We start from the raw sequence: 26,735 nt of genomic DNA, 5'->3' as shown, positions 1-26,735 counted from the left end.
TTAATTCCGAATGAGAGAGGTGGTTTTTGCCGATCGCCATTCCGATTGGCGTCCATGTAAACACCCATTCGGATCTAAAGAGTAAAATAATCTTCACTGCGCATGTGTGCGACGTCAGAGTGACGTTTTCCGCCTTGTCAACAACAGGAAATCACCGGTCTCTCTCGCTGTGAACAACATGGCGGGGGGAGTCTAGGAACGCTGACTTATAAGTTAATTTAAAGCTGCAGGAAGCAGGAATTTATCCTCCTCCTCTTCCTCTTTTCTCTCTCCACAGCCCACTCGCTCTCCCACGCCGGTTCAATCGCTCATTCTCTACATTTTCTCTCGGACATTTCGCTGCCAAGCGCTTTTTTCCTCCTCTCTCCTTTTTTCTTTCCGCTCGCTCCGAGCGCTTCGTTTGTCAGGCCTCCCAAAAACCAGACGCAGACAGAACTGCCAAGTTTGGCAGGAAGTTCTGCGCATGCTTAAAAGATTTAATCTGATCCAACGCTTGATACATGTATACACACGTCATGATCAGATCATTTCATTTAGTGTCCATGTAAACGGAGATTTTGAATTTCCGATCAACCAAGGTTTGGATCGGATCGGGGAAATTTTGCGCATGTAAACGTAGCTAGTGAAAATACTCCAGTCAAGGGAGGGAATATGGCAGATTTGGGTTTGTATCCAAATGGATTTGCATGCTGTGTTGTGTATTTGATAACATAATAGAGTTTAACCATTTTAAAACATCTTCTTGCAGTCTCCTTTGTGTCTAATGTAACGCTTATTTGTATTTTCCCAGATGACATGGAAGATGATTCTGTGCTCTCCGGAGGAAAGGTCAGAAAACTCATCCAGGTCTTTTTTTCATAGATTACAAATAAAACTTTCAAAATTAGATGTTCTGCTGTATAAACAAAACTCTCGCAGCTATATGAATGGATTTGGTTGAACTGAATTGCTATATTGTCCCTGTTGAACTTGTCCATAACTTTTCAAGTTATCCTGAACATAGACAGACAAACAAACAAACTCTCCTAAAACATAACCTTCTTGGTGGAGGTAAAAAAAAAAAAAAAACACACCATATAATGCTACAATACAAAAACCATCAGCCCCTGCGTGGGATGGGCAGGGGTGGGGTAATGAAAAAGTGGTTTGTCTTTCCCGAGGGAAGTGGTGAGAACAGGACGTATCAGGAGTTTGCGCTGATATTTCTGGCCTTTTTTTTTTTTAAGTAGGTTAAGGTAGGTATCTTTTGGGGATGACAGTGTAGTCATTGTGCTGCAGTAGAACATTATAATGCTGTAGTGTAGACCGATCAATCCATAAACTCAATGTCTCGATAGCAGTGAGTGTGTTTAATGGTTGCATTAGTGTTCCATCTGTGGTCTACTCTTGGACTAGAGTCTATTGTCTGGTCAGCTTTAAAGACAGCATGGTCCGCTAGCTCAATAGCCACATCGGGGATGTTATTTGATCCAGCCAGGACTCTGTGGCAATCAGTAAGCACTATTCCAGAGTGTGAAAATCGATCCGCAGTGCTAGTTGCTTCATATTTGTGTATGCGTCGGTAAGAAAGAGGCACGGGATCATCGGGGTTAGCCCTTAGCTTAGTCTCTTTAGCCCTGCTTCTGATTCCTGTGTCTGCACTGGTTATGCCACTTTAGCAGAGGTATGATATAACTGGCTTCGGTCCATGGATGCCGAATCTCAGGAATAACAGTATGCCAGAAATTTAAGTTATATTGTGGCTAGAAGGCATTTATCGCAACAGACAACAGTTCCGTCCTGCTGTACTGCACACATGTCACAAGCAGAGATGAGTAACATAAAAAGATAGGTGTGTAGTAGGAGAAGTAGAAATGATTTTCTCTTTTTGTTTTTTTGGGTCTTGCAAAGACTAACAAGCTTTAAACCCACTTGCTGAAACCCTGGTGCAGGTCATGCAAGTTGAATTAAACCAGTTTCAGTTAAAATGTCCTTTTTAGTACCCTAGTCTGATACTTTTTGAAATACAGTTGCAATTTTTCCACAGAATTAACAATTTTTCCTCATCTTTTTTTCTCCCTCTTTTGCTGAATGTATATTAGTTTGACCTTTTATGGGTGAAACTATGAACAAGAATGTCGACCGTTTTAACTGTTAGGTTGATAGACATGCATCTAGTGGCGTTAGGGTTGTTTTTATTAACCTGACAACAGCCAGATGCATGTCTCGCTCCGCCCAGCTCCACTCACATACATCTGGGAACCCGCTCATTGAAAGTGATTTCCCCAACCAAATTTATGGTCTGTCCAATCAGGACGCAGGGTGGGTGTGTCCTGGAGTGGAGAAGCGACCGTGAGATTCCAACAACAATGGCGGCTCGCATTGAGGAAGCAAGCGTTAGCATTGAAGCTGCTATTTCTTCTGTGTTGTCCAATCTATCTGATATTGTTTCATCAAAAGAACATCAGAGAACGGCTTTGAAGGCTTTTGTTGGTGGAAACGATGTTTTCGCCCTTCTCCCGACCGGATTTGGCAAGAGCGTGATCTACCAAATGGCTCCTCCTCTCACAGCGTCACGGGTTAGCTTCGGTGTGAGTGGTTGAGATAGCACGTCAATAAAGATGACAGACAAGTGGCTTATCCAATCATATGCAAGGAGTTTTGATAAGGCCCAGCCTTCAGTAAAGGCAATTCCTATGGCGGGTTCCCAGATGTATGTGAGTGGAGCTAGGCGGAGCGAGACATGCATCTGGCTGTTGTCAGGTTATGTTTTTATAGCCTGGATACAAAATTATATTTATACTAAGAAACCAACTTTTTGACATATATAAATAATCATAATATAAATGTATTCAAGTGGGAATGCTTATGAATTCCCACTTATTGTTTTTCACTTAAACTTTTTCTGACTCTAACTAGTCCCGCAGTTTTCAACCGATTTCAACAGTTTTGGTATCAAAACGTTCAGCTTGTTCAGGAGAATTGTGCTATGTCTTTTGGTAAAGATATTTTTTTAGTTTTCGCGATATTCAGCTTTTTCTGCGTTTTTTTTTGTCCCATTGAAATGCATGTAGAATTCTTAGATTTCAGCAAAATTCAGCTAAAACTTTATCTTCTTCGACCTTTAACTACTGCAGCATACTTTCAGCTAGAAACACCATTCAACTTTTAAAATGTTTCCGTATCTTTCTGCTATTACTGTTTAACTCAGCTCTTTGCTAACTTTTATAGTTTTGCTTCAGTGAAGCTTCAAACGTTAAAAGAATTTTTACAGATTTTCAGATTTATAATGGAAGTCTATGGACGGAATTCTTCAACTGCTAGGGTGCGTGCTCTAGCTTTTGAGCTGTTCTGGTTTTTCCGAACAAATTCTTCTCACTCCCTCATTGTTCACTCAATTGAAATAAATTATACATTAAACGTAGGGATTTTTGTCAGGATTCAGGAAATGTAACCCTCATTTGTGTGGCATTTACGGTTTTCCAACAGTTTGGCCCAGACCGCGAAGAAGTCCAGACTTCCCCAATAGAAATCAAATGAGAGACTTTCCAAAAATCACAGACAAAATCCAAAAGCCTCAAACTTTTCTCTTCTTAGAGCAACGTTTCCAGCTGCTGGATGTCATGTTGAAGTTTTTTCTGGTCGACCTCCTTGGATGTGCTCTGAGTTTCTTTTAGTTTCCGTTTTTCTGCCTGCAGCCCTACTTTCCTCTTTTCTTGAAGCTGTTCTTCCAGTTGTTGAATGTCCAGGTTAAACTATTGGATGTAATCTTGATGGTATTAGTGATCATCCCTGATCTCTAGTTTCCTGAGAAGGGTCTGGCTTTTCTCTACAGCCTTCAGCCTCTCTGCCTCACTTCTCTTCTAAGAGGCTCGTACCCTTATGACTTCTTGATTAAGTTCTTGACACAAAGCACTGACACGTTCTGCATGATTAGAGATTTCAGTTTCTGCTTGGAGCCTCAATCTTTTCTCTGCTTGGAGCAACGTTTCCAGCTGCTGGATGTCATGTTGAAGTTTTTTCTGGTCAACCTCCTTGGATGTGCTCTGAGTTTCTTTTAGTTTCCGTTTTTCTGCCTGGAGCCCTACTTTGCTCTTTTCTTGAAGCTGTTCTTCCAGTTGTTCAATGTCCAGGTTAAACTATTGGATGTCATCTTGATGGCATTAGTGATCATCCCTGATCTCTAGTTTCCTGAGAAGGGTCTGGCTTTTCTCCACAGCCTTCAGCCTTTCTGCCTCACTTCTCTCCAAAGAGGCTCGTACCCTTATGACTTCTTGATTAAGTTCTTGACACAAAGCGCTGACGCTTTCTACATGAATAGAGATTTAATTTTCTGCTTGGAGCCTCAATCTTTTCTCTGCTTGGAGCAAAGTTTCCAGCTGCTGGATGTCATGTTGAAGTTTTTTCTGTTCGACCTCCTTGGATGTGCTCTGAGTTTCTTTTAGTTTCCATTTTTGTGCCTGGAGCCCTACTTTGCTCTTTTCTTGAAGCTCTTCTTCCAGTTGTTGAATGTCCAGGTTCATTATGTCCAGGTCACCCAGTTTCACAGAAGCTGAACCCTCCTGAAATCTTTTCTCTATATCTTTTAGTTTGTTGAAGAGTATCTGTATGATCTCTGTAGCCTTCTGTTTTTCGGCCTCTACTTGGATTCGAAGATCTTTCTCTCTCTTGATATCTTTGTCCGTTTCTTCGCACAAAGCCTCTAACTGTTCAAAGGTTGTAGTCTCTGCTTGCAACCTCAGCTCTCTTTCTTTTTCTAGCTTTTCTTGCAGCTCTCTGATGGTATTATGCATCTCACGTCTCTCTGAAAACCCTTTGGACATCTCCAATTTTTGGAGTTTGTCGGAAAGTGCCTGTGTGATCTCCAGAGCTTCCAGTTTTTTATATTCACTTTCAAATCTGAGGTGCTTTTCTTTTTGAAGCTCTGTCTCAGCTTTCTCCAACTTCAGTTCAGCCAAACGCATTTCAAACTCATGTTTAATGTTGAGGTGGAAAATTTGGTCTTCATATTTCATTTGTAAGTTAATGAGTTCCTTCTGGTGTTTCTCTTTGGTGTGGCAGCAGGTGGACCTCATCTGCGCTTGGATTTTGTCTTCAGCTTGCTGAAGTTTGTCCTTCAGCTCCATAATTTCCTGCTGAAAAGCCTCATTTTCTTGGCTTAGGACCTTGTTAAACCTTTGGAAGACGTTAGAAGGTTGATTGGCTCCAATATTCTCCATTGTCTTATTTTTAACAAGGTGCTGCTAAGTGAAACTGTTCTCTCAAGAATGTGTCTGGACTGTGCACTAGACTAGGCTTCTAGAATTATAGAATTTTAGACTGATGATGTCATATCTATCACCATGGAAACAGTCACTGATCCCAGATCAGCCTTTCCACTGAATGGAACTTTGGTCACATGACTGCAAAGTAGCTAAAGATACTGGTGGATAAGACTGAGCAGATGGCATAGAACAAAGGTTCCACTTTTATATGGGACTAAGGACAACTTTAGCAGAGCTATTGGCTTTGATTGAACATAATCAAAAGCTAATCCACTTCAATTATAAAGCAAAGTCACTGATGATGATATAGAAAAAAATATTCAAACATGAATAGCATTTTAAATTGACAAACAAGTTATAGCAACACAATATTTTTTATATCCACAAAAGAATAAATAATCAAGTGGGAATGCATAAGTTTTCAACCAATTTCAAAAATTTTTGTATCAAAATGCTCAGCTTGTTCAGGAGAATTCTGCTATGTCTTTTGGTAAAGATATATATATATATATATATATTTTTTCTTCTCGATATTCAGCTTTTTCTGTGTTTGTTTGTTTTTTTGTCCCATTGAAATGCATTTAGAATTCTTAGATTTTAGCTAAATTCAGATAATACTTCAACGTTTTGACCTTTAACTACTTCAGCATACTTTCAGCTAGAAACACCATTCAACTTTTAAAATGTTTCCATATCTTTCTGCTATTAATGTTTAACTCAGCTTTTTACTAACTTTTACAGGTTTGCTTCAGTGAAGCTTCAAACGTTTAAATAATTTTTACAGATTTTCACATTTATAATGGAAGTCTATGGACGGAATGTTCAGCTGCTAGAGTGTGGTCACTCTAGGGTTTTCAAACATTTCACTCATGCCAAACAGCTTCAACTCACTCACTCAGGATTCAGGAAATGTATTCCTCATTTGTGTGGGATTTACAGTTTTCCTACAGTTTGCCCTAGACCACGAAGAAGTCCACACTTCCCTAATAGAAATCCAATGAGAGACTTTCCAAAAATCACAGACAAAAATCCAAAACGACACATATTTTCGTATCGCTGCCATTGCTAAACTGTTTGATGTACAAACATGAAACTTGGTATAGAACATCTTCAGACCCTACTAGCACTTACATTGAAGGATTTTTTTCAATATCATTTATAGTTTAGCTGTTTAGCTGACTTTTTCGGGTATGCGAAAACGTTGATTGTGAGAAAAATCCTCAGACTAGGAAAAAACACATTTTTACATCGTCACCATGGCCAAATAGTCTTTAGTAGGAACATGACATTTGGCATAACCGAAGCCGAGGGATGGCTGACACCCATAGTAAAGGAAGTTTTTGAACACCCTATACAGCTTTGGCTCACCACTTGTTTGTGGGGTTTTTCAGCACCTGGAAGCTCAGTGAACCTGAGGTGCGCATGTAATCCAATCAGACGAGAAGGTGGGACAAACCATTATGTTTCTCTTCCCATTAGGGTTGTAAAAGAGCTACAGACATGAATGTTATCCCAATCGGACACAAGGGATAGCTGTCACTTAGACGGAAATAATTTTTTGGAAACCATTTACGGTTTTGGCTCACCACTGGTTTGTTTGGAGGGTTGGTTTGGCTTTTGAGAGCTCAGTTCTAACAAGAAGCTACATATTATTTAATGAGAGGAGCAGGTGTGACACACCTTTTTATTTCTCCTTCCCATTAAAGTTGTGAATGAGCGAGAGCCATGAAAGTTACTCCTATTGGAGACAAGGGATAGCTGTCGCTTAGATTGAAAGAATTTTTTAGATACCATTTACGGTTTGCCTTCAGCACTCATTTGTTCAGAGCTGTTTTTCCCATTCAAAAAAGCCTGAGAGCGAAGGAACAATAGTGCTGCGCTTTTCTCTGTGTCACTGACAGGCTCTTTAAGCGTCGTCAAGGTAACCAAGCTTCAAAGGGAATGCCTACCTCTGCCACTTTATACAGCACATATTAATTTAATGGAGGGAGACAACACTGATTTAACATTTGGAAAAGGATGCTATATGACTACTGGCATGACCCTTCCCTTGACACTCAACCCTGATAGACTTTCAAAATAAGACTCCACGGACCCTACAAAATAAAAGCCTCTACATTACACTCATATATTTGTTGCAGCATATGGCTCAACATTATGCCACAAACTCAACCCCTTTTTAGAAATTAGACCTTAGGGGGCTTTTCAAAACACACCCCACAGAAATTTTCAAAATAAAAGCCTCCCATTGCCAGGGAGACAATGGGGGAAAAGAGTGATTTAATGACTGGAAAGTCATCAAGTATCATTGCTGGGTCTGACCTTTTTCTCAACACACAACCCTGCTAGATTCTCAAAATAAGACTGCAGGGACCCTACAAAATAAAAGCCTCTATATTGCACTGGTGTATTAATTGATGCAAATGGCTCAGCATTGTGACTCGAACTCAACCAACTAGTTTCTATTAGACTCTAGGGACCTTTTCAAAACACACCCCAGAGCAAATTTCACGCTAAAAGTCTCCCATTTACGCTCTAATACAGCATCTATTTACCCAATTACATCGAAAACCAGTGATTTCACATTTAGAAATGGATTCTATATCACTGCTGGGCATGACCCTTCCCTTGACACAAAGCTATGGTAGAATTTCAAAATAAGACTATGAGGACTGATAAAATAAAAGCCTCTTCCTTATGCACACTCATTTATTGTGCCGTATGGTTCATAGCTACGACCCGAACTCAACCAATTTCTTCAAATTACACTACCAAGGCCTGTTGACAACACACCTAAGTGCACATTTCTTAATGAAGCTCTAACGTTTCCATTGTAATAAAGCATCTGCTAACATCGTAAGTTGATGCTTTACTTCTGTCAACTTCCAGGTAAACAGATACTTTTGGACTTTTTCTTCTGGTTAATCAACTTTAAATGTTTTGCTTTTAAGATGAGTGTGTTTTTGCCATTATTTTGCCAAATGATTCTATCCTACAAAATCTTCAGATGATTCTACTGGTTTCTGCTGTTTAAAGTTTCTGATTACTTCCTATCACATTTTGATATGTTCTTCAGCTAATTTGTGCCTCTTTTACGTTATACAGTTTCTTTAGCTAACTTTTTCTTTTCTCATTCAGCATAAAAAAGCATTCCCACTTTGCTGTTTCTCAGAAACAGCTTTTTCTAGTTAAAACATGATTTTGAAATTCGTCTACAGGACGATGATGAGCAAGGCAAGGGAGAAGTCAATCGGATGGATGCTGGCGAGGACAATGTAACTGAACAGACGCATCACATCATCATTCCCAGCTACTCTGCCTGGTTCGACTACAACAGGTTAGTTCTGAGGAGATGAAAACCTCTCAATTATTCTGTCTTCTGCTGCTCTTTAGGCCATGTTGTGTAATTTGATATAAAAGGTCTAACCAATCAGGTTTATTTGGAAAATTGGGGGAAGTTGGAGTTGGACCTGTGTGTATGATACTGTTTTTGTTTTTTTTTTTTGTTTTTTTTTACAAATTCAAGTTTTTGTGAATATGTTTATGACAAAGCAGATCATAAGTCTCGTAAAAAGGTTTTTGCTCTGTTTGATCTGTTTTTTTGTTGTTTTTTTCTCCCTTTTTAGCATCCACGAAATCGAACGAAGAGCCCTTCCAGAGTTCTTTAATGGAAAGAATAAGTCCAAAACTCCAGAAATGTGAGTTAGATTTTCATTCTTACTTCATCCACAGCAAGTTTCATTTTGAGTGAGAAAACTGTCATATTCATGCTATGTTGTTCACTTTCATGTGTTGTGACTCCTGGACAGATACCTGGCCTATCGTAACTTCATGATTGACACGTATCGGCTGAACCCTCAAGAATACCTGACCTCCACCTCCTGTCGCAGAAACCTGACTGGCGATGTCTGTGCCATCATGAGGTCCGCTAAATTTGATCTATACACAGTTTTAGTTCTGTTGAAAAAAAGAATATGTGAATGCACTTTGCAACTTAATCACAACTTAAATTGTTTTTCCTTTCTTGTCTTCAGAGTTCATGCCTTCCTGGAGCAGTGGGGTTTAGTAAATTACCAGGTGGATGCTGAAAGTCGCCCCCTGCCCATGGGGCCCCCTCCTACACCTCATTTCACCGTGCTGGCTGACACACCCTCTGGACTCATGCCCCTCAACCACCGACCACCACCTGTAAGAAGCATAGGACGACATTTTTTATTTTTTATTATTATTTTTTTTTTTTTACAATTTCCCACAGTACACGTCATGAATAAATCTTTAAAGCAAAAAGGTTAAGGTTACATCTCTAATAGTAAGTGTTTGATTTCTGCAGATTCCTCCTCCACAGCCAATGCCTAACTTTGCAGATAAGGCCAAAGACAAACCAATTGACCTGCAGAACTTTGGCCTCCGGCCCGACCTCTACAAGAAAAACGCCAAGGTGAGAGCTTAACATGATTTGTGCATGTAAACATGTTACATTCTTAGAATCTAAAAAAAATATTCTTTAATTTAATAATGTATTTGCTTTGAATCACAGCAGGGAAAAGGTGCCACTACCACCAGAGAATGGACTGAGCAAGAGACTCTACTGCTGCTTGAGGTGTGTCTTTTTAATATCTGTCTGCTTTTCATTTTCTTTTTTATTCTGTAAGTCACTCCATCATTTTCTCACATCATATAAACTACAGATGTTTATACCTGCACCCTTTGTCATCATTTTCCTCCTGAAACCAATAAACTTGTATCTGTGCTGCTTACAGGCCCTGGAGATGTACAAAGACGACTGGAACAAAGTTTCAGAACATGTTGGTTCACGCACCCAAGATGAATGTATCCTGCACTTCCTGCGGCTGCCCATAGAAGATCCATATCTCGAGAGCACAGAAACGTCCCTGGGTCCTTTGGCCTACCAGCCTATTCCCTTCAGCCAGTCTGGAAACCCTGTGATGAGCACAGTAGCCTTCCTGGCTTCTGTTGTGGATCCCAGGGTGGCATCTGCTGCAGCCAAAGCAGCTCTAGGTGAGTCTTGCTTACATTAATATTTACTTAGGTGATACTGATATAAATGCACTTTTAAGTGTTAATGGTCAGGAATTAAAAAATAATAATAGCAGAAAGAAATTAAAGGAAAATATGGCCTGTGCATAAAGGGAGTTATATCCAAACACCAAGGCTGGTTCGAGAAATTAGCCTGTTTGGTCCGATTTTTAATTTTTTCCTTAAATGATAAACAGAATATAATTCAAATTAATTGTGATTTCAGTTTTTTCTCAACATTTGAGATTCTGGTTTTCCACTTTCTCTGTGGTATCAATAAACAAAAGAAATCACTGCATTTGTGGAGTTTTCCATGCACTTATAAGCAGTTTTAAGCTCACAGTGTATTGCTTTAGTCCTGGGGATATTTACAGGACATTTAGGTAAAAAGGCCTTTTCTCCTTTTGCAGAAGAGTTCTCTCGTGTGCGTGAGGAAGTTCCAGCGGAGTTGGTTGAAGCTCATGTCAAAAAGGTGCAGGAGGCAGCAAGGAACACAGGCAAAGTAGATCCTACCTTCGGCTTGGAGAGCAGCGGGATTGCCGGAACAGCCCCTGAGGAGCCAGAAAAAACAGGTAAATAGCATCGTACAATCATAGTGGTGATCTTTGCTCTAATTATTTTATCTCATTGAAAAAAAATATACTATATTTTTACTGGAATCAATCTATTTAGACAATAAACTGTTATGAAAAGTGGCCGCCACTAGATGGCGCCATATAGTCACATTATCAGAGGGAATGCAGAAAGGTCTTCTAATGCACATAAGGGCTCTTAGAATGGGTTAATATTTCACGAAGAATCCTCATGAATGCCAGTAGGAGTTGATGACTCTTTTATGATATTGAAATGATCTGGGGTTGCATCTGTTTTTGTCAGCATGTGCTGAGCAGTTTAGATATTGGTCTGTGTTTATAGTGCTGCAGTAACCAGTGGATTAAAGGAACAGTGGCAGATGGAGCATAATGTTTGGGTGGAGGGAAAACAGAAAACTGGGTCATCATTCAGTGCTTCTCAATTTTTTCCCTTTTTTTTTTTTTTGTTCTGTTTGGTCTTTAAAAATGTGTCTTATGCAGCCATCTCTGATAAAATGGCTTTGGTGCCTGAATTACTGCCCTCTTGAACTACAGCAATGATCAATAAGCCAAAATGTGCTCCAGTTCTCACTCGCCCTAAAGCAATCACCTGACCCACAGTCAATATTCGGGCCCTTAACATTTGCCTAAGTGCATCTGTGACATGGTTTAACTCATAGCGGTAAACGTATATAAAGCTGCTCACTTGTTCTCAAAAGCTTTCACATTTTTCCCAATGGTCTGTTTATAAACTGAATTGAATTTAAATTACGGGTTACCTGATTCCTTAAGGGCTTTTGTCTGACTGAATAAAATAAGTTTTACTAATAAGAGGAAATGAGTTTCTATATATTATATTTTCCTAATGTGTAGTTTATTTCATGTTCTCACTCAGAAACCCCAGAACCAGAAAAGATGGAAACAGATTCAGACTCCCAGCAGGCTGACAAGGTGAGGAAAAACAACCACTTGTCTGTTTTATTCTTTTTAAACATCCTTGTTGGAAACATTTTAACAAGCCCTCCCTACAAACATGAAACATTTGAAAGAAACCAGTGCGGATAAATCCTTGGAGAAAACAACAAATACTCTGAGTCATTCAAAATTTCATCCCTACAAATCTTTAAATGCTTCACAGCTCTTTCTTATGTCAGTATAGCTTTTTTTTTTACTTTGTTTGTTATAGAAAAGGTTACATTTATTCAAGTTTAAAAAGATGTATTTGTTAACTATAAAAATAATTGTTCTTATTGTCAGTGATATATAAATTGAGTTTTTACCATTTACTTGGCTTTTGTCAAGTTATTAAAAGACTAATCTTTTTTGTTGTTGTTGTAATTACATATGCAGTCAGAATCATTGATTATGTTTTATCGGGGACATCAATGCACCATTTAAATCTGCTAAGGTGCAAAATAGTCCTTGGCAGCTATCCATGTTCCTCTCATAAGTTCTAGCTCTCCCGATAGAGATGGTTAAAGTTTATTTTCTCCCTCATCTGCATTTATTTCTCATCTCCCTCCTACACTAGGATCTGCAGGTGAAGGTAATGTCTTTTCCAAAGTGAGCATTGTGTCTATGTACTAGCTCACTCTCAGTTTACCTCATTAACAACTATAACACACTTTTGTCATTGTGAGATTTAAACTAATAAGCTACATGGCTTAGGAATTTATTTAGTATCCCTGTAGTCTTTCTAAATGATGCTGATTTTCAGCAGTTAATGTGACATTGTACAGGTTGAATTAAATTCACTTCAATTAGAAAAATAATGGTATTCAGATCAGGTTGTTCCGTTTATTTATGCAAGGCCAATTAACAACACATCTCGTCGAGGCACTTTACAGAGACAATTCATTTGGATTAAACAGTCAGATTGGTAAAATGTTTTTTAACAAAGGAAAGCTGATTGCATCGACTCATTGATTTTCCAGGACACGCTCATCTTAGATGTGTGGTGACGGTAGATATTTGCTTGCATTTTGTTGTTGACTCTATAAAGATCCTTTACGCAAAGGATGCATGCAGGGACATTAGAAAGGAAAATCTCAGATTTAACAGGAATAAGCAGAACAGGCTCGGTGAGAGTGGCCTTCTGCCGAGGCTGACTGAGGGTTGTTGAAGGAGATAGCAGCAGATATAAAAAAGTAACAAACAAAGGAACATTAATGGTAAACTAGCTCTATCAGGGTTTCCACTGGGTTGAAAAAAGGTAGTGCATTAAATTGGCAACAATTACGAAAATTAAAAAGTTCCCTTTTTTATTGACTGCATAACTTTGTATTTATTTTTATGCCTTCAAAAGAAGGAACTCTTTCAGTCCATTCTCAAACAATATGTCAGACTTTTTGAAAAATTCCCGCTAGTGCCGCGAAAGTCCCACATACACTTATCCTCAAATTTCTGAGCTTGGACTCCTAAGTTAAGCTAAGTTTGTTCGACCGCTTGCACAGTTTTCGGTGCGAATCCATTGTTGCCAGGAAACAGTATTTATAACAAGCTCTTTTTAATGTAACACCAAGCCTAACAGGTCTCCTTAAAGGAGAAGTTCGGTTTTTTACACTTTAAGCCCATTTTCTGTAGTGTCCAGGATGAAATCGAATGAAGGACACCAAAATTTTGACAATTGCTCCTGTCTCTGCTTTTTGGCTCATTTAGAATCAACCCCTGGCTGCTTTAGAATGGCTAGCATAGAGCATGTCCGATAATGTCCTTAAAACAACCTTAAACGTTCTTTTTTTTAAATATGCTACTCACCGTGTCGTCAGCGCTGTTCAATGACGTTCCAAAAAAAGTTTCGTGAAGAAAAAACGTTCCTGTAGTGTTTTATTTAGCATTTTGTAAATCCCATTGAGTTCTGTAGGAATAGTCAATATTCCCCTGCCACCGGAAACGGAAATGGAGCCTGTTTACACAGTTGTAGTCTTTTCGCTTCACTCTGCGTACTCCGACGTCGAGGTGCTAACGTCTCTGTTAAACACTTTAAAAAACTCTGAAAATGGAATACGAAAGGTGGATTCTTGATTCTCGACGTCGGAGTACACAGAGTGAAGCGAAAAGACTACAACTGTGTAAACAGGCCCCATTTCCGTTTCCGGTGGCAGGGGAATATTGACTATTCCTACAGAACTCAATGGGATTTACAAAATGCTAAATAAAACACTACAGGAACGTTTTTTCTTCACGAAACTTTTTTTGGAACGTCATTGAACAGCGCTGACGACACGGTGAGTAGCATATTTTAAAAAAAGAACGTTTAAGGTTGTTTTAAGGACATTATCGGACATGCTCTATGCTAGCCATTCTAAAGCAGCCAGGGGTTGATTCTAAATGAGCCAAAAAGCAGAGACAGGACCAATTGTCAAAATGTTGGTGTCCTTCATTCGATTTCATCCTGGACACTACAGAAAATGGGCTTAAAGTGTAAAAAACCGAACTTCTCCTTTAAACAATAGCTGGCAGGGACTTAATGCTCAGAGCAGCGAGAGCAATGAAAAAACAAAAAAATGTCACCAACTTTATGATTAGTTATTCCCAAAAGAAGTCGAAAAGTTTTATCTGCAGCTTAAGTGTTGTGACTGTATTAAAAAGTTATTTAAAGGCATTACATTCAACATAATAATTCCTGCATATACCCTGTCTAAAGGTGGCATTTGTCTAGAAAAGAAACAGTTAAGCAGATAAACTCTGAACCAGGTTTGCAGTCTATGGGATGAAAGAAGTTAGTAACACTAACTCTATGTGTTCTGACAGACTGACTGAACAATAAAAATCAGCATCATTGTTATGATATAATAATAATTATGATCCCAGCTGATATTTCTCTCCGGGATGAAGACCAGATGGTCCCTTTGTCCTCCAGCAGGCTAAGCCTGTAACAGCATTACTGTAGAGATTGCATGGGATAACTGGAAAATTTATTCAAAAAGTTATAAGCCTAGTCTTATAAGCAGTAAAATAATGCCTAGTTCAGTCCAAATTGTAATTTTAAACAATTAAATTGACTTTAGTTTATTGTCAGCGGCTAATGCCTGATCAAACCTACCCTTGCTGATTAAACAAATTCAATTATTTTGGAGCAGTCCAACATTATAATCAAGCACGTGAGGAAAAAATGGTGTGAAATGACACCTTTTTAAAAAGAAAAAGACCCCATCAGACGTGGTTTGAGCAGTAATCTACCATGACAGGCTGGGGCCATAGAAAAACAAAACTATCAGAAACCTTGGCCAAGTGCACTTCCTATGAAAGGAAAAAAAACAAGAGTTCATGACAGCAGTAATAACATACTAGCATGTATTTTGTTTTTATTTTTAGCATTGATTGTGTAGTTCTCTAACATTTTCTTAGAGAGCCAGTTGCATTCCATTTATGAAGATTTGAAAAAGGCCACAGCCCACCGATTCAGTAATAAAAATGTTTTTATAGAACTATTTTTACAGTCAGACCTACTTGAATTACATATTTTTCTAAATTAATCTCTCGCATTTCTTATGTGTTTACATTATGCAGGCTGAGCTGAAAGATGAGGCAGAAAAGCCCAGTGAGTCTGCAGAGAAAAGCGACAAGGCGGAGACCACAGAAAAGGTGAAAAAGGAGGGAACAGAGGCCTCAGAGCATGAGCAAGAGAAAGACGAGGAAGGGGAGGCCAAGACAGCTTCAGCAGGTAACTGGGATCTATGAAAACATGGAAGAAGTCATTGGTTAAACACGCAACTAAACTGTAGGTGTTTATATTTAGCTCACTGCTTATAACTGTTCCTTTCAGATAAAGATAAGGATGAAGGTATGGACACCTCACCTTCAGAGCAGGAGAAAGATAAGGAGGAAAAGGCAGCCAGCGAGGAGGGAGACGAAAAGCAGAAGAAGCTGGAACACGACATTGGGGAGGGTAACATCGCCACAGCAGCCGCTGCTGCTCTGGCTTCTGCTGCCACCAAGGCCAAGGTGAGGCCTTAAACTTTAGCTGACTTCATTTGTTTCTACTGTGTTGGCCTGCAATATTTTTCTTTGTTTACTTTGATATTTATATGTTTATTTATTCTTTTCAGCACTTGGCAGCGGTTGAGGAAAGGAAAATTAAATCTCTGGTTGCCCTGTTGGTGGAAACTCAGATGAAGAAGTTGGAGATCAAGCTGAGGCACTTTGAAGAGCTTGAGACCATCATGGACCGAGAGAAAGAAGCTGTAAGTCAGGATGAAAAATTCCGCCTATTCCCTGGGGGGCGCGGTGGGGCCGGTGCTTATCTCCGGCAGTCTATGGGCGAGAGGCGGGGTACACCCTTGACAGGTTGCCAGACTGTCGCAGGACAAAACAAAGACATAAAATCATGCTCACACACTCACACATAAGGACAATTTAGAGATGCAAATCAACCTAACAGTCATGTTTTTGGACTGTGGGAGAAAGCTGTAGTACCAGTTCATGCAAACTGCATGCGGAAAGATCCGGGGCGGGAATTAAACCCGGAACCTTCTTGTCACAACAAGTCAACAGTGCTACAAATTACCTCACTGTGGAAAACATTTGGATGGAAAATGTAGTTTTGATCAAGATGAGCACATTTTCCAATTGAAAAGACATGAAGTATTTTTTAGCTAGTAAATGAGTTCATTTTGAAATCATGCCTACATTAAAGAGATACATTTCCAGGAATGGACATATATCATTTAGAATAAAGTCTTCCAAAGATAGTTTCCTCATAAATGCTTCTTGTAAGCAATGGAAGAGTTCGGTGTAGACAACTCTGAAAGAAAAAATGTAGCAAAAAAAACGTCGGCAGTTCCGTAACCATAACTTTTAAAGCCATATTGCACCACAATCCCAACAACCAGAGCCGTGCCTACTTCTAAAAGACTTACTTGTAAAAGGCTCTGAGGGAGTCTTTCCATGATCATATCGGTTGGATATATAAATAATCCCACCTAATTTTTGTAAACATGACGAATTATGTTGTCCTTGATCTGAATTTATTTTTTTTTTATCAAAATTATAAACATGGCTCAAATGTTATAGAAAGCTAAGTGAAATCCATGATACATGTTTATTTTCTCTGTTGTAAACAAAAACATTTAATGCATTGTGGATATTTTGTTTTCAGAATTCAGGTCCATCAGTGGCAAATGGATTAATGTATGCAATGAAAGCAGATGGGTATATGCAAGTCTTTAAAATGTGAAAAAGAAAAGGAGTCCAAAAAGTTATTAACACAATAGCCAACTAATGTTAAATGAAAAAAAATAAAATAAATAAAATCAAAATAAAATGTGAAACGGCAGAAAAAAAGAGGAAAAAAAGCCTTTGAAAACCCTAACCTATGACATGAATTGAGCTTTATGTTCGGAAAACTACAAGATAATATGCTGACATGTCTGCCTTCAAAAGATAAATGACTCTTAAAAGTCGAACAGTAGCTGTCTGTTTGTTAAGATCAGTCTATAATAAAAGAATTTTTTCTTTCTTTTTTGTTTTCCTGCTCTGCAAATTTTTAATAATGTATATGCGTCTGTTTTTTTTTTTTTTTTATTAAACATGGGTGTTGTTTTTTCCTCGTACAGTTGTTGCACTAAGATGGCTAGTAGTAGATTGACTAATAACTCTTGTCCACAATACCCGTCTGTCACGTTTTCTATATGACTTAGTTTTGTTGTTTTGATGGCGTAGCAGGAAATGGTGTCCATTAGCAGATGTTCTCACTTAATGAGTTTTTTTAAAGACACTGAAGCGGAAACAGAAGTTAAAAACAGTTTTCAAGTACAAAGCAGTTGTTTGGTGATGCATTTTGATGGTCTTGATGGGACAACTGACGGATTTAGGTTATGAGTTTCAATGCATGTTTCCTGGCGACGCTGGTGGGAATGGAAAACTGTGGCTTCATGGAGGCAGCATTTGGAGCGAAGCCCAGTTTCACATATGCAAACACTGCATGAAAAGAGCAGTTTGAAGACATTTTTGTAGAACTGGAGAGAACCCAAAACCTGAGCTGCAGCTATAAAACATCAGGGTTGTAAAGATGCACACAGAACAACAGAGAAACACAAGATTGTATTCCAGTCTGGGGCAGAAACTGGCAGCTCCAGTCTTTAAGGGCCGGTGTGTTGACCTAGTTAGAAATGTTCCTGCTCACGCACACTTTAATCAGATGATTACGAGGACTCTGGGAAAGCGGAGTAATAAGAATTTAATTCAGCCATTTTTTAAAGAGGCATTATGGAGTTTTCTCATGATGCTGCCACCTGTGGCCAAATCGTAGAACTGCAGCACTCATCAGCTTCTTCTTTTAGCCCAGACATATTTTAATTTTTTTCACCTGACATGGAGTTAATATTGATGTCTGAGTTGAGCTAAATGACGGTCGCTTCTTAGTATCCATAAAATCCATCTTGATTATAATGCTTCTATTTTTTGCTAGTTTGGAGCCATTTAACGTGGATGCTTTTGTCGTCACGTCTGCTGTGCTGCACGGGAACTTCCAACGCATTTAACAAAATAGACTACAAGTTTATAGAGGCATCAGTGATTAACTACAGAGGTGTCAGTCTGATCATCAAATGTTATTTTTTTTTAAGATGTAGGACACTCTAAGCCCTAAACTGAAGAAGAAAGAATGACAAAATAATCAATATTTGCTTTTCATTTTTCTATGAATTTAGCAACGAACAGATGTTCACTGGTTAGTGCAGGTTGTTTTCAAGTAGGGATGAATGATATCAGGAATACTGGTAGTAGAGATTATGATAGCCTCCAATTTCCCCACATATCTTCATTTTCATTCATCAAAATTTCTCCCATCACTCTTCCCCCTCGGTACCACTGGATGTGGAAGTGGTGCGTTCTTTTAAGGAATCCCAGATGCAACCGACGCTCGCTTTTTCTTTAAAGTATGCTGCTGTTCTCTTTTTGATTTTTAGAGATCGGCCTCAGATTGTAGGAGCCAAACTCATCATTCCATTTATAAAGAAATAAAATATTTCTGGCAGCTTATTAGATTTGTTAAGATCTCATTCTTATCAGAGGTCCTTATTAAACAAAATTATATGATTAAGAATTTGTCCTACATAGGAAGATGTGGCCTCATGGTTAGAGAACAACACATTTGTGTCCCAGGAACTCTCAAAATTTCCCCGTTTTTGTCCTACAGGCTGCTGCCCCGGGTCCCTGAGCAAGGCCTTTATTCCCACAGTGTTTCCTGTACTGTTTCCAGTACTCCCTAAGGGATGCGTTAATTGGAGCAGACAGATTTTATTGGAATGATCAAAGCTGAAATGTGATTTTGCTGGATGGAAAATGATGGTAAAAGATGGAGAGAAAGTAAACTCACAGAGCTCTCCTAATCCTCAACATAGTTTTAGCAGAAAATTAAATCTCATTTGCCCGTTTATTATCATAACATTTTATGCCTAGTTAGATGTGTCAGGTTTAGCCAACAGGGAAGAGAGAACCAAGATTTCTTGAAGAAAGGAGCCCTTTTGAATGTTTCATGGTCTTTTTTTAATGCAGCTGGAACTTCAGAGGCAGCAGCTCCTCACCGAGCGACAGGCCTTCCACATGGAGCAGCTGAAATATGCCGAGATGAAGGCAAGACAGCAGATGGAGCAGCAAGCTGCTGCTGCTGCAGCCGCTCAGGCACAAGGACAGGGCTCTGGATCAGGACCCCATCCTGCTGCCGGGCCCCACCCTGGTCCCCCTCCTCACAGCATGCACCATGGCGGGCCCCCACCCCACCACGTAGGGCCTCCTACCCCCCACCATGGAGGACCCCAGCAACCCCATGGAGGACCTCCCCCCCACCATGGAGGACCATCGCCGGGAGCTGCAATGCATCCAGGATTTCCCCCAATGGGCCATCATCCCATGGCCCCCCACCACCCAGGACAGACAGGCAAGAGATTAGATTAATGTTTAAAATAATCTAATGAACATATAAATGTAAAAAGGTTTTATTTATTTTTATTTTAAGCTTGGATAGAGCAATGCAGAACCTTTAAAGGAAGGAAATAATAAAATTGTAATGCTGTAAATCTCCCCTGCCAACTGCTTGTCTTCCTGTAGGACAAATGGAACCGGGCCAGCCGATGCCGGCACGTATGCTGTCCGGTCCGCCCTCTGCCGGCCCACCTGCAGGCGGCATGCCACCCATGATGCCCCCACGCCACCCCGGAGCCCCCAATGGCATGTGTACGTACTGATAACTAGGGCTGGGCGATATAGAAAAAAAGCTTATCGATAAAAAAAAAATGCATATTGATCGATATCGATAATTATTGAAAAGATTTGAAACCATATTTTATGTGCAGCTCTGCCTGGACTTTTTATAATATTGCTAAATGATTTAATTTTAATAAAAAACACAAACACAGACTTCGAATTAAATCTTTATTTAACCAACTTTTTTAACCATAACAGAATTGTTTTAAAGAAAAATAACTTAAGAGACCTGAGTTATGTTATTAAATACTGACAAAGAATAAACTAAAGTGACCAGAAAAGTGACCAAAATAAATATAACAAATAAATAAATGCCCCCCCACCGCCGCCGCCCCCGTTTCCTGCTTTAACCTGAGTTATTACTTTGAAGTTTCTGGCCCCTCAGCATTTTTATCTCAATTGTTAGAACTACGTGGGAAACTGCCCAGAACTGAAAATATATATATTTTTTCCGAAGATTCCTCGGAGGAGAGCCGCGTGGGGCCTACACAGCTCGTACTCCTGCGGCTGTGATGATAAAAAAAAAAAAAAAAGTTGGTTGTGTTATCAGACTTTGTTTTCACTGGTTCCCGACACATTTTCCAGATGACTGTGGTTTGTTTTTGGTCCCACTTGCCATGACCGAAATACTGCCAGACTGCCGAATTACAAAAACCCTTCTTTGGAACAATTTCCTCCGCCTCTCCTTGCTACATCTTCATGTGCTCTGTGTTGTGGTTTGAGAGGGCGACGCTTTGTGACGGCGTGCCTGGGTCCGTGATTGTGATTGGTTGGAAGGAAGCAGTGACTAGCATAAACGTACATGCTAGGCTACAATGAGAAGGAAGGAAAACTGCGTTTCTTTTTTATCGAACTTTTATCGACCCTCTTTTTTTCTATTGCGCCACACGTCTATCGATCGATATATATCGTTATTGAATTATCGCCCAGCCCTACTGATAACCATTCTCTTATTCTGATGCTATTGCAGAGTTCTGGAAAAATGCTTTTGGACTCGAACCATTTTTATTCTTTTTCTTTGCCTTTGTTTGATGAAATACTTAAACCATTTGTTTATAGGTTATTGAGTTACACATACCACACCTTTAAAGACATACTGGAGTATATTCTAGTTGTTTCAGTAGAACCTCAAATCTGTACATTAGCTGCCTCTGTAAAGGTAAAGTGACATCTCACAGATTGTTTTAAACTAGCATGTTTCTGTCTGCAGATCCTGGCCCGCCACCTGCACAGCCTGAGGCCATGCCTGTGGCTCCTGTTGCTCCTCCCGCGCCTCCAACTGGACGAGTGTCTGAAAACTAAGACAAACAAACAGAAGAAGCACACGTGCATAAAGCTAAAACTCTGTCTCTGACCTTTGCTTGTCGCTAAGTTTTTCTCCCTCACATTCAAGCAACCATAAACTTTCTCCCTCAGACACACAGTCCCACAGTCTGGGCTCCTTGGCAAAAAGGGCACAGGGCACAGCGGCGAGGTTCATCTAGTAATAAACACTGTTTTACACTCTGAGCAAAAGCGAGGCTGGAGACAACGATCCTGTGAATAGAAAAACCAAACAAGGAGACAGAAAATATTTTTGAAAAATCCTCCTTCTCTGATGATTATTTTCTTTCTTCTAATGACACTGTAACCCTTTCCAGAGTAACAAAGGAAACAGGAAAAAAAAAACTCACCTGTAGCCCTCTTTTTCCATAAAACATAAATCCTAGTAAAGGGTGCTTGTAAGAACTGGCATCCAGTCTGTGTGCCGAGTAGCCTGAGCTGTGAGATGTGAGGCAGTCACACGATTCAGAGGATGCTGTGATTAAAAATCCAATGGATCCATCCCACCCTCACTCCTGCTGAGTACCTACCTCTCGCTCCTCTTTTAATGATACACTGTAGCTCTGTCTGTGAAGACAGAGGGAGGTTTGACTGTAGTCTGTAGTTACAGAAACTAAAAATATAAAAAGTTACCTGTAAATTAATTGCCTTCAGGCAAAACCCTGATAGGTCAAACGTTGCTGGAAAGACTGTTATGTTTCTTATCAGGTGTGTCCAACATTCTTTAACCCAAGCAAAGCCTGTAGATGTAACAAGCTGGCCCTAAATCACTTCGTGTTCCAAATTAAAGGAAATGTCAGAAATTGATGCAATAATTTTTGAGATGCATCAGTGTCTGCAAAGTTTCCTCGATAATTTTTTTTCATGAGGTAAGGTGGCAGCGTTCTTCCTTTTAAGTTAAAGGAAAACCTGCATCGCTGCTCTGACCTTTCGAGAAAAATTTCACAAATTTGGTCATTGAGTTAATTGAATTTATGGTTCAGTTTTTAAGCTAATCCAAGTTGCATAAATGACCTCATGTAGGGTTAAATTCAACTAGCAGCATTAACACTATTTAAATTTAAAGAACTTAGAGCAAACAACTGAAATGATTGTTTTTCCGTTTCCTTAAATATAAGATTTCATGTTTGAGACCGGATTAGGCAACCAAAGGATTGGCAGATGGTAAACATTCCTCCCTCTGTCTCAGCATCCAGAGCGCTGCAACACACACACAGAAATGTAAGCTAAGCTCAGGCAAACACTGGAGGCTGCATGCACACACACATCCTGGTTAAACCTGGCACTGACCCTCACACACACGTCAATCCTCTGATGACCTTTACACAGTGAGAGACGCTGCGTTTCTGCTCGAACGAGACCGAGCTCTTCCTCAGCTCTGCGGGAGTTCCGTTCGCTCTTTAGGTGCTGATACTGTAGCTATCAACTCCCTCTTCCTCACTTTCCTCACGCCTAGCGCTGCCTACCTCGCAAACACATCTTTTTCTCACTTCTTGCTTTCCGAACACAAATCTTTGAAAAACTGCAATATTCTTTAGCTTCTTTAGTCTAACCTTACTGTGGAATTGATGGTGAACTATCACACAAAATAATGCATTGATTATTCAAATTATCTTTTAAAATGATGCATTATTAGCATCTCTTTTTTTGGCTGAAAACTATTGTTGAAATGTGACAAAGCTTTTCGATTTTTACGGCTTTAATTCACCAAAAAACTGATGGATTTTAACAGGAGTTTGTCTTTCTAATTTTTCCTGACAGCCATTACTGCTGTTTTTGTTTGAACCTGGTCTCAGTTATCAATATTTAAGCCTGTTTGATCTGGCAGGTTAATGTTTCCTGCTTCAATATGTCCAAACAAGTAACCTAACTCCTAAACGGTACCTTAAATAAGAACTGTCCCTTCTTTTAGCACTGTAAGTATCTGCTACCTCTTCCTTATTCATCTGCTAGCTACCTCTTGTAGAAATCTTGCTCTCTGCTACCTCTCACACCCTTTAGCTACCTCTGGTTAGCCTTTTCTTTTCATTTGAGTCTGTTTTTGAGTGCTGCCCACATGACTGCTGTCATCGCTGCCCTCTTCTCCCAGGCTGCAGGAAGAAGAAACACAAAGTCGTTCTCTCGCGCTCTCATTCACCGTGCCCTCTTCGTTTTTCTTTTGCTCTCTTGTATGTTAACATCTAACTAGGTGTGTGGTTTATCTTCACTTAAACATGACATGATTCTCTGCTTACATATATTATCTTTCATGGAAGCTTTTTGTGTTGATGGTAATGTATTTTTAAGGAGAAGTTTTGTGTAGATGGAAGTTTTCTCTGTTTGTAGCATTTGTTTTTGTTTTCTTTTTTATTTTGTATGAGGTCTGTTGGTACTTGGACCTAGACACTGTCAAATAAACTGTGTTTTCTAATAGCTGTTTTGTTTGTTGTTTTTTTTTCCTCATCACTTTCAAAAAACAGTACAAACCCAATATTTTTAGAAAGACTTCCCAACTATTTTAAACAGAATATTTACTTAATTCCTCAGTGGTTTATTATTCAGCGTTGATTAGACAAATTAGTCGTTTCCTCTCAAAGAAAGCAACCAGCTGCATTCAATAATATCCAATGGCAGGTTTAGATAAAAAGTGGTATAATAGATTCATTCTGTGGCGTTTAAGAATCGTTAATATGTTTCCTTCCATTGTGTTTGTTTTTATCACAGAACTGTTGATCCACAAAGACAAGGTGGATTATCTGGTTTGCTATTGTGTTAGGATTAGGGGCAATGCTATGAAACATCTGCACATGAGCTATTTACATTATGTGATATATGGTTAAGGCTTATCCAGCAATTGTAAAGACAAACTTAGATTAGATTTCCTCAGACTGAGTTAAGCCATCTTCAGTATGTAGCTGAGATCCATTATTATATCAGGTGTGATGTTTATAATATCAAGGCAGGATGCAAAACGAAATGTTAAAGGGGTAAATGCTGCTGGATATCATTTGAAATGAGGTTTTAAAATTTGTTAAAAAAAAATGCATAATGACTGATGAGCATGTATGCATAGAAAATGTCAAAGATGCCTTATGATCTCCTCTTTTTATTGAGTTGAAAAAACAATCTAAATTAGTCTGTGTGGAAATTTGCTTGTACTGTTTTTTTTTTTTTGTTTTTTTTAATGCATAAAACTGCCTGTAGCATCTGTGGGAACACACAAAGAATAAGTGAGTCCTGATGCCGTTTCAAACCTAATCCGAACCGCCTGGTAATGTAATCTGGTGGGGGCGGATTTCAGCTTCCAGCAGATTGAGCATGAGTTTGTTATTGAGTTGGATGAAGAGCCGGAGACAGATTACTCACCCAGATGGGAGGGTAGAAAGAGGCTGGTACCTCTTGAACTTAAAAAGGGCATCTGAAATGATGGGCATCCCCCATTCAGATGGGTGGCAGGATGTAGAACAGCTGCTAAAGTAACTGTAGGTTCCTAAACATTTTAAAATACTATGTATACTACATTAAAGTGTAAATTCAGGTCTTTTGCGATCTGCACACCGTGAAACCTGAAGTCCTATAGCCTCTACTGTGGCTATGGAGGCGTGCTCATGACATGACCTCCACAGGTTTATCACTATCTTTTTTTTAATATATATATATATCCTTACTTAGCAAATTTATGCTGCACCAACCAATGTCCAACTTTTTCTCTGGACTTTAATCCCTTGTTTTTACTGTTGAGGTCAACTGTTGTGTCATCTATGAACTTGAGGTTTTGTCGCCCATGTCTGGCTGCTCAGCTCTGCTTTAGAAGTGTAAACAATAAACTGAGCTCACAGCCCTAGATAAACACAGTACTCTGTGTGATGGAGTGGGAAGTTTTTTTGTTAGTTTTTTTTTAAACCAGGACAGACTAAGGTCTGTCTAAAAAAATCCAATGTCCCAGAGATGGCAAAAGACAAAAAAAAAAAAAACTTTAAGCCTAATCATTAGATAATTAATAAGCACAATAACAGATACACGCTGACATTGACATCAATATGGCATTGGCTGCACTAATGTACTGAACCTTTTCAAGGCAGTAAATACTCTGCATTTTGCTGCAGCCTGTTGAGAATATCTGACAAAGGTTTGATTTCACTTCATGACCCAAACACTTGTATATTGACCTTTAACTGACACTGCAGCCTATTTTCTAGCATGATAAAATACTGCTGATGAAGGAAAGTCAGTTTTTCTTATTTCATAGGTTTCCTCTCCCCTCTCAACAAATTTAACACTGCTGAAAAACTGCATCTATGTTAAAAACAAAAAACAAAAAAACATTCAGTTCTTTATGTTTTGGATGAAGTTTTTTTTGACATAAAATCTCTTAAACTGAGTAGCAACGATATCTTTATCTTAATCAAGACATGTTTCACACCAAACGGCTGAAGGTGGAGATTTCTCCAAATATCCTCACTGTTAACTGCGGAAATGAAATCACTGATTTTATATTAGATTTTCTTGCTTCTTATCAATAATTCTGTCATTATTTGGTCAAATACATTTATTTCATGTATTAAGGAATTTAAAATAAATTCAAGAAGGGTGTAAAGTATCAAAAGATATGGAGGAGAGGCACTGTGTATCTGAGGTTCACTTAGCCTTTTTCCCATAGATCATTGGAGACGATCACCTGCCTACCGTGATCCTGACCAACAAGCTGCCGAATATGAGCTGAAAGCACTGGAAGTGTTGACAGATAAAATCCACAAAAAGACGGTTGAGTACTGATGTGCGAAGGTTATGACTTGTGGCAGATTCATTGCGCATACGTGAGGCCAGAGGGAGAAGAAACGTTAATTATGAAACATTTTTAGAGGAATGTTTTATATTTAATGTGCCACATGTGTGATCAAGGTTCTTTACTTTTTAGGAACCAGCTTAAAATGTCCCAGAGATTATCTGGCTGTCCCTGAATAATGTGAAAAATAAATGTCATCATGACATAGTAGATAGTAGAAAATGTTTTTTACTCAGCATCCAGTATCCCCTCATTTAGGTGGCTTTAAATGAGACACTAAATGTTTATTTTTTGAGTTAAATAACTGCATTTACAGACTATTTTAGTCTGTCTTCCCAGAAGTTTTTAGTAATGTAAGATAATAAGAAAATATCTCACTAGAGTATACTAGAAAAAGAACATTCACGTTTCCTTGTACACAGAAAATACACGTCTACTTTAAAGTGTAACTTACCCCAAAATCAACACTTCCATGTGAAACTGTTCAGTTCTGCAATATTTTTTAAACCTTCCTAATGCTGACCTCCTAGGGTTGACTTTTTGCTATTATAGTTCACTTTGGTTTTAATCAATCATTTCCCATTCATA

At 39.1% G+C, this 26,735-nt stretch overlaps 1 protein-coding gene across 3 annotated transcripts in view; it reads left to right on the top strand.

The window, feature by feature from the left end:
• The window catches only part of smarcc1a (SWI/SNF related, matrix associated, actin dependent regulator of chromatin, subfamily c, member 1a), a 31,142-nt gene extending 9,779 nt beyond the window's left edge, over positions 1–21,363 (top strand). For 2 of the 3 annotated variants that reach the window (XM_038282456.1, XM_038282457.1), the window contains 17 exons: positions 622–664; positions 791–828; positions 8,462–8,580; positions 8,870–8,941; positions 9,053–9,166; positions 9,278–9,431; positions 9,574–9,681; positions 9,781–9,843; positions 10,004–10,262; positions 10,691–10,852; positions 11,748–11,803; positions 15,365–15,518; positions 15,621–15,799; positions 15,904–16,038; positions 19,352–19,733; positions 19,904–20,029; positions 21,270–21,363. In XM_038282456.1, coding sequence (XP_038138384.1) covers positions 622–664; positions 791–828; positions 8,462–8,580; positions 8,870–8,941; positions 9,053–9,166; positions 9,278–9,431; positions 9,574–9,681; positions 9,781–9,843; positions 10,004–10,262; positions 10,691–10,852; positions 11,748–11,803; positions 15,365–15,518; positions 15,621–15,799; positions 15,904–16,038; positions 19,352–19,733; positions 19,904–20,029; positions 21,270–21,361 — 2,256 coding nt within the window. In that variant the 3' untranslated portion in view covers positions 21,362–21,363. The remainder of the gene's footprint in view (positions 1–621; positions 665–790; positions 829–8,461; positions 8,581–8,869; positions 8,942–9,052; positions 9,167–9,277; positions 9,432–9,573; positions 9,682–9,780; positions 9,844–10,003; positions 10,263–10,690; positions 10,853–11,747; positions 11,804–15,364; positions 15,519–15,620; positions 15,800–15,903; positions 16,039–19,351; positions 19,734–19,903; positions 20,030–21,269) is intronic. The other variant, XM_038282458.1, reaches the window with a different exon arrangement.
• The last annotated feature ends 5,372 nt before the right edge of the window (positions 21,364–26,735 follow it).

This window comes from Cyprinodon tularosa, unplaced genomic scaffold, assembly GCF_016077235.1.
Source record: "Cyprinodon tularosa strain WSP-4 unplaced genomic scaffold, ASM1607723v1 ctg183, whole genome shotgun sequence".
In the NCBI taxonomy this organism is placed as follows: Eukaryota; Metazoa; Chordata; class Actinopteri; order Cyprinodontiformes; family Cyprinodontidae; genus Cyprinodon; species Cyprinodon tularosa.
This window is presented reverse-complemented; position numbering and strand designations above follow the sequence as displayed.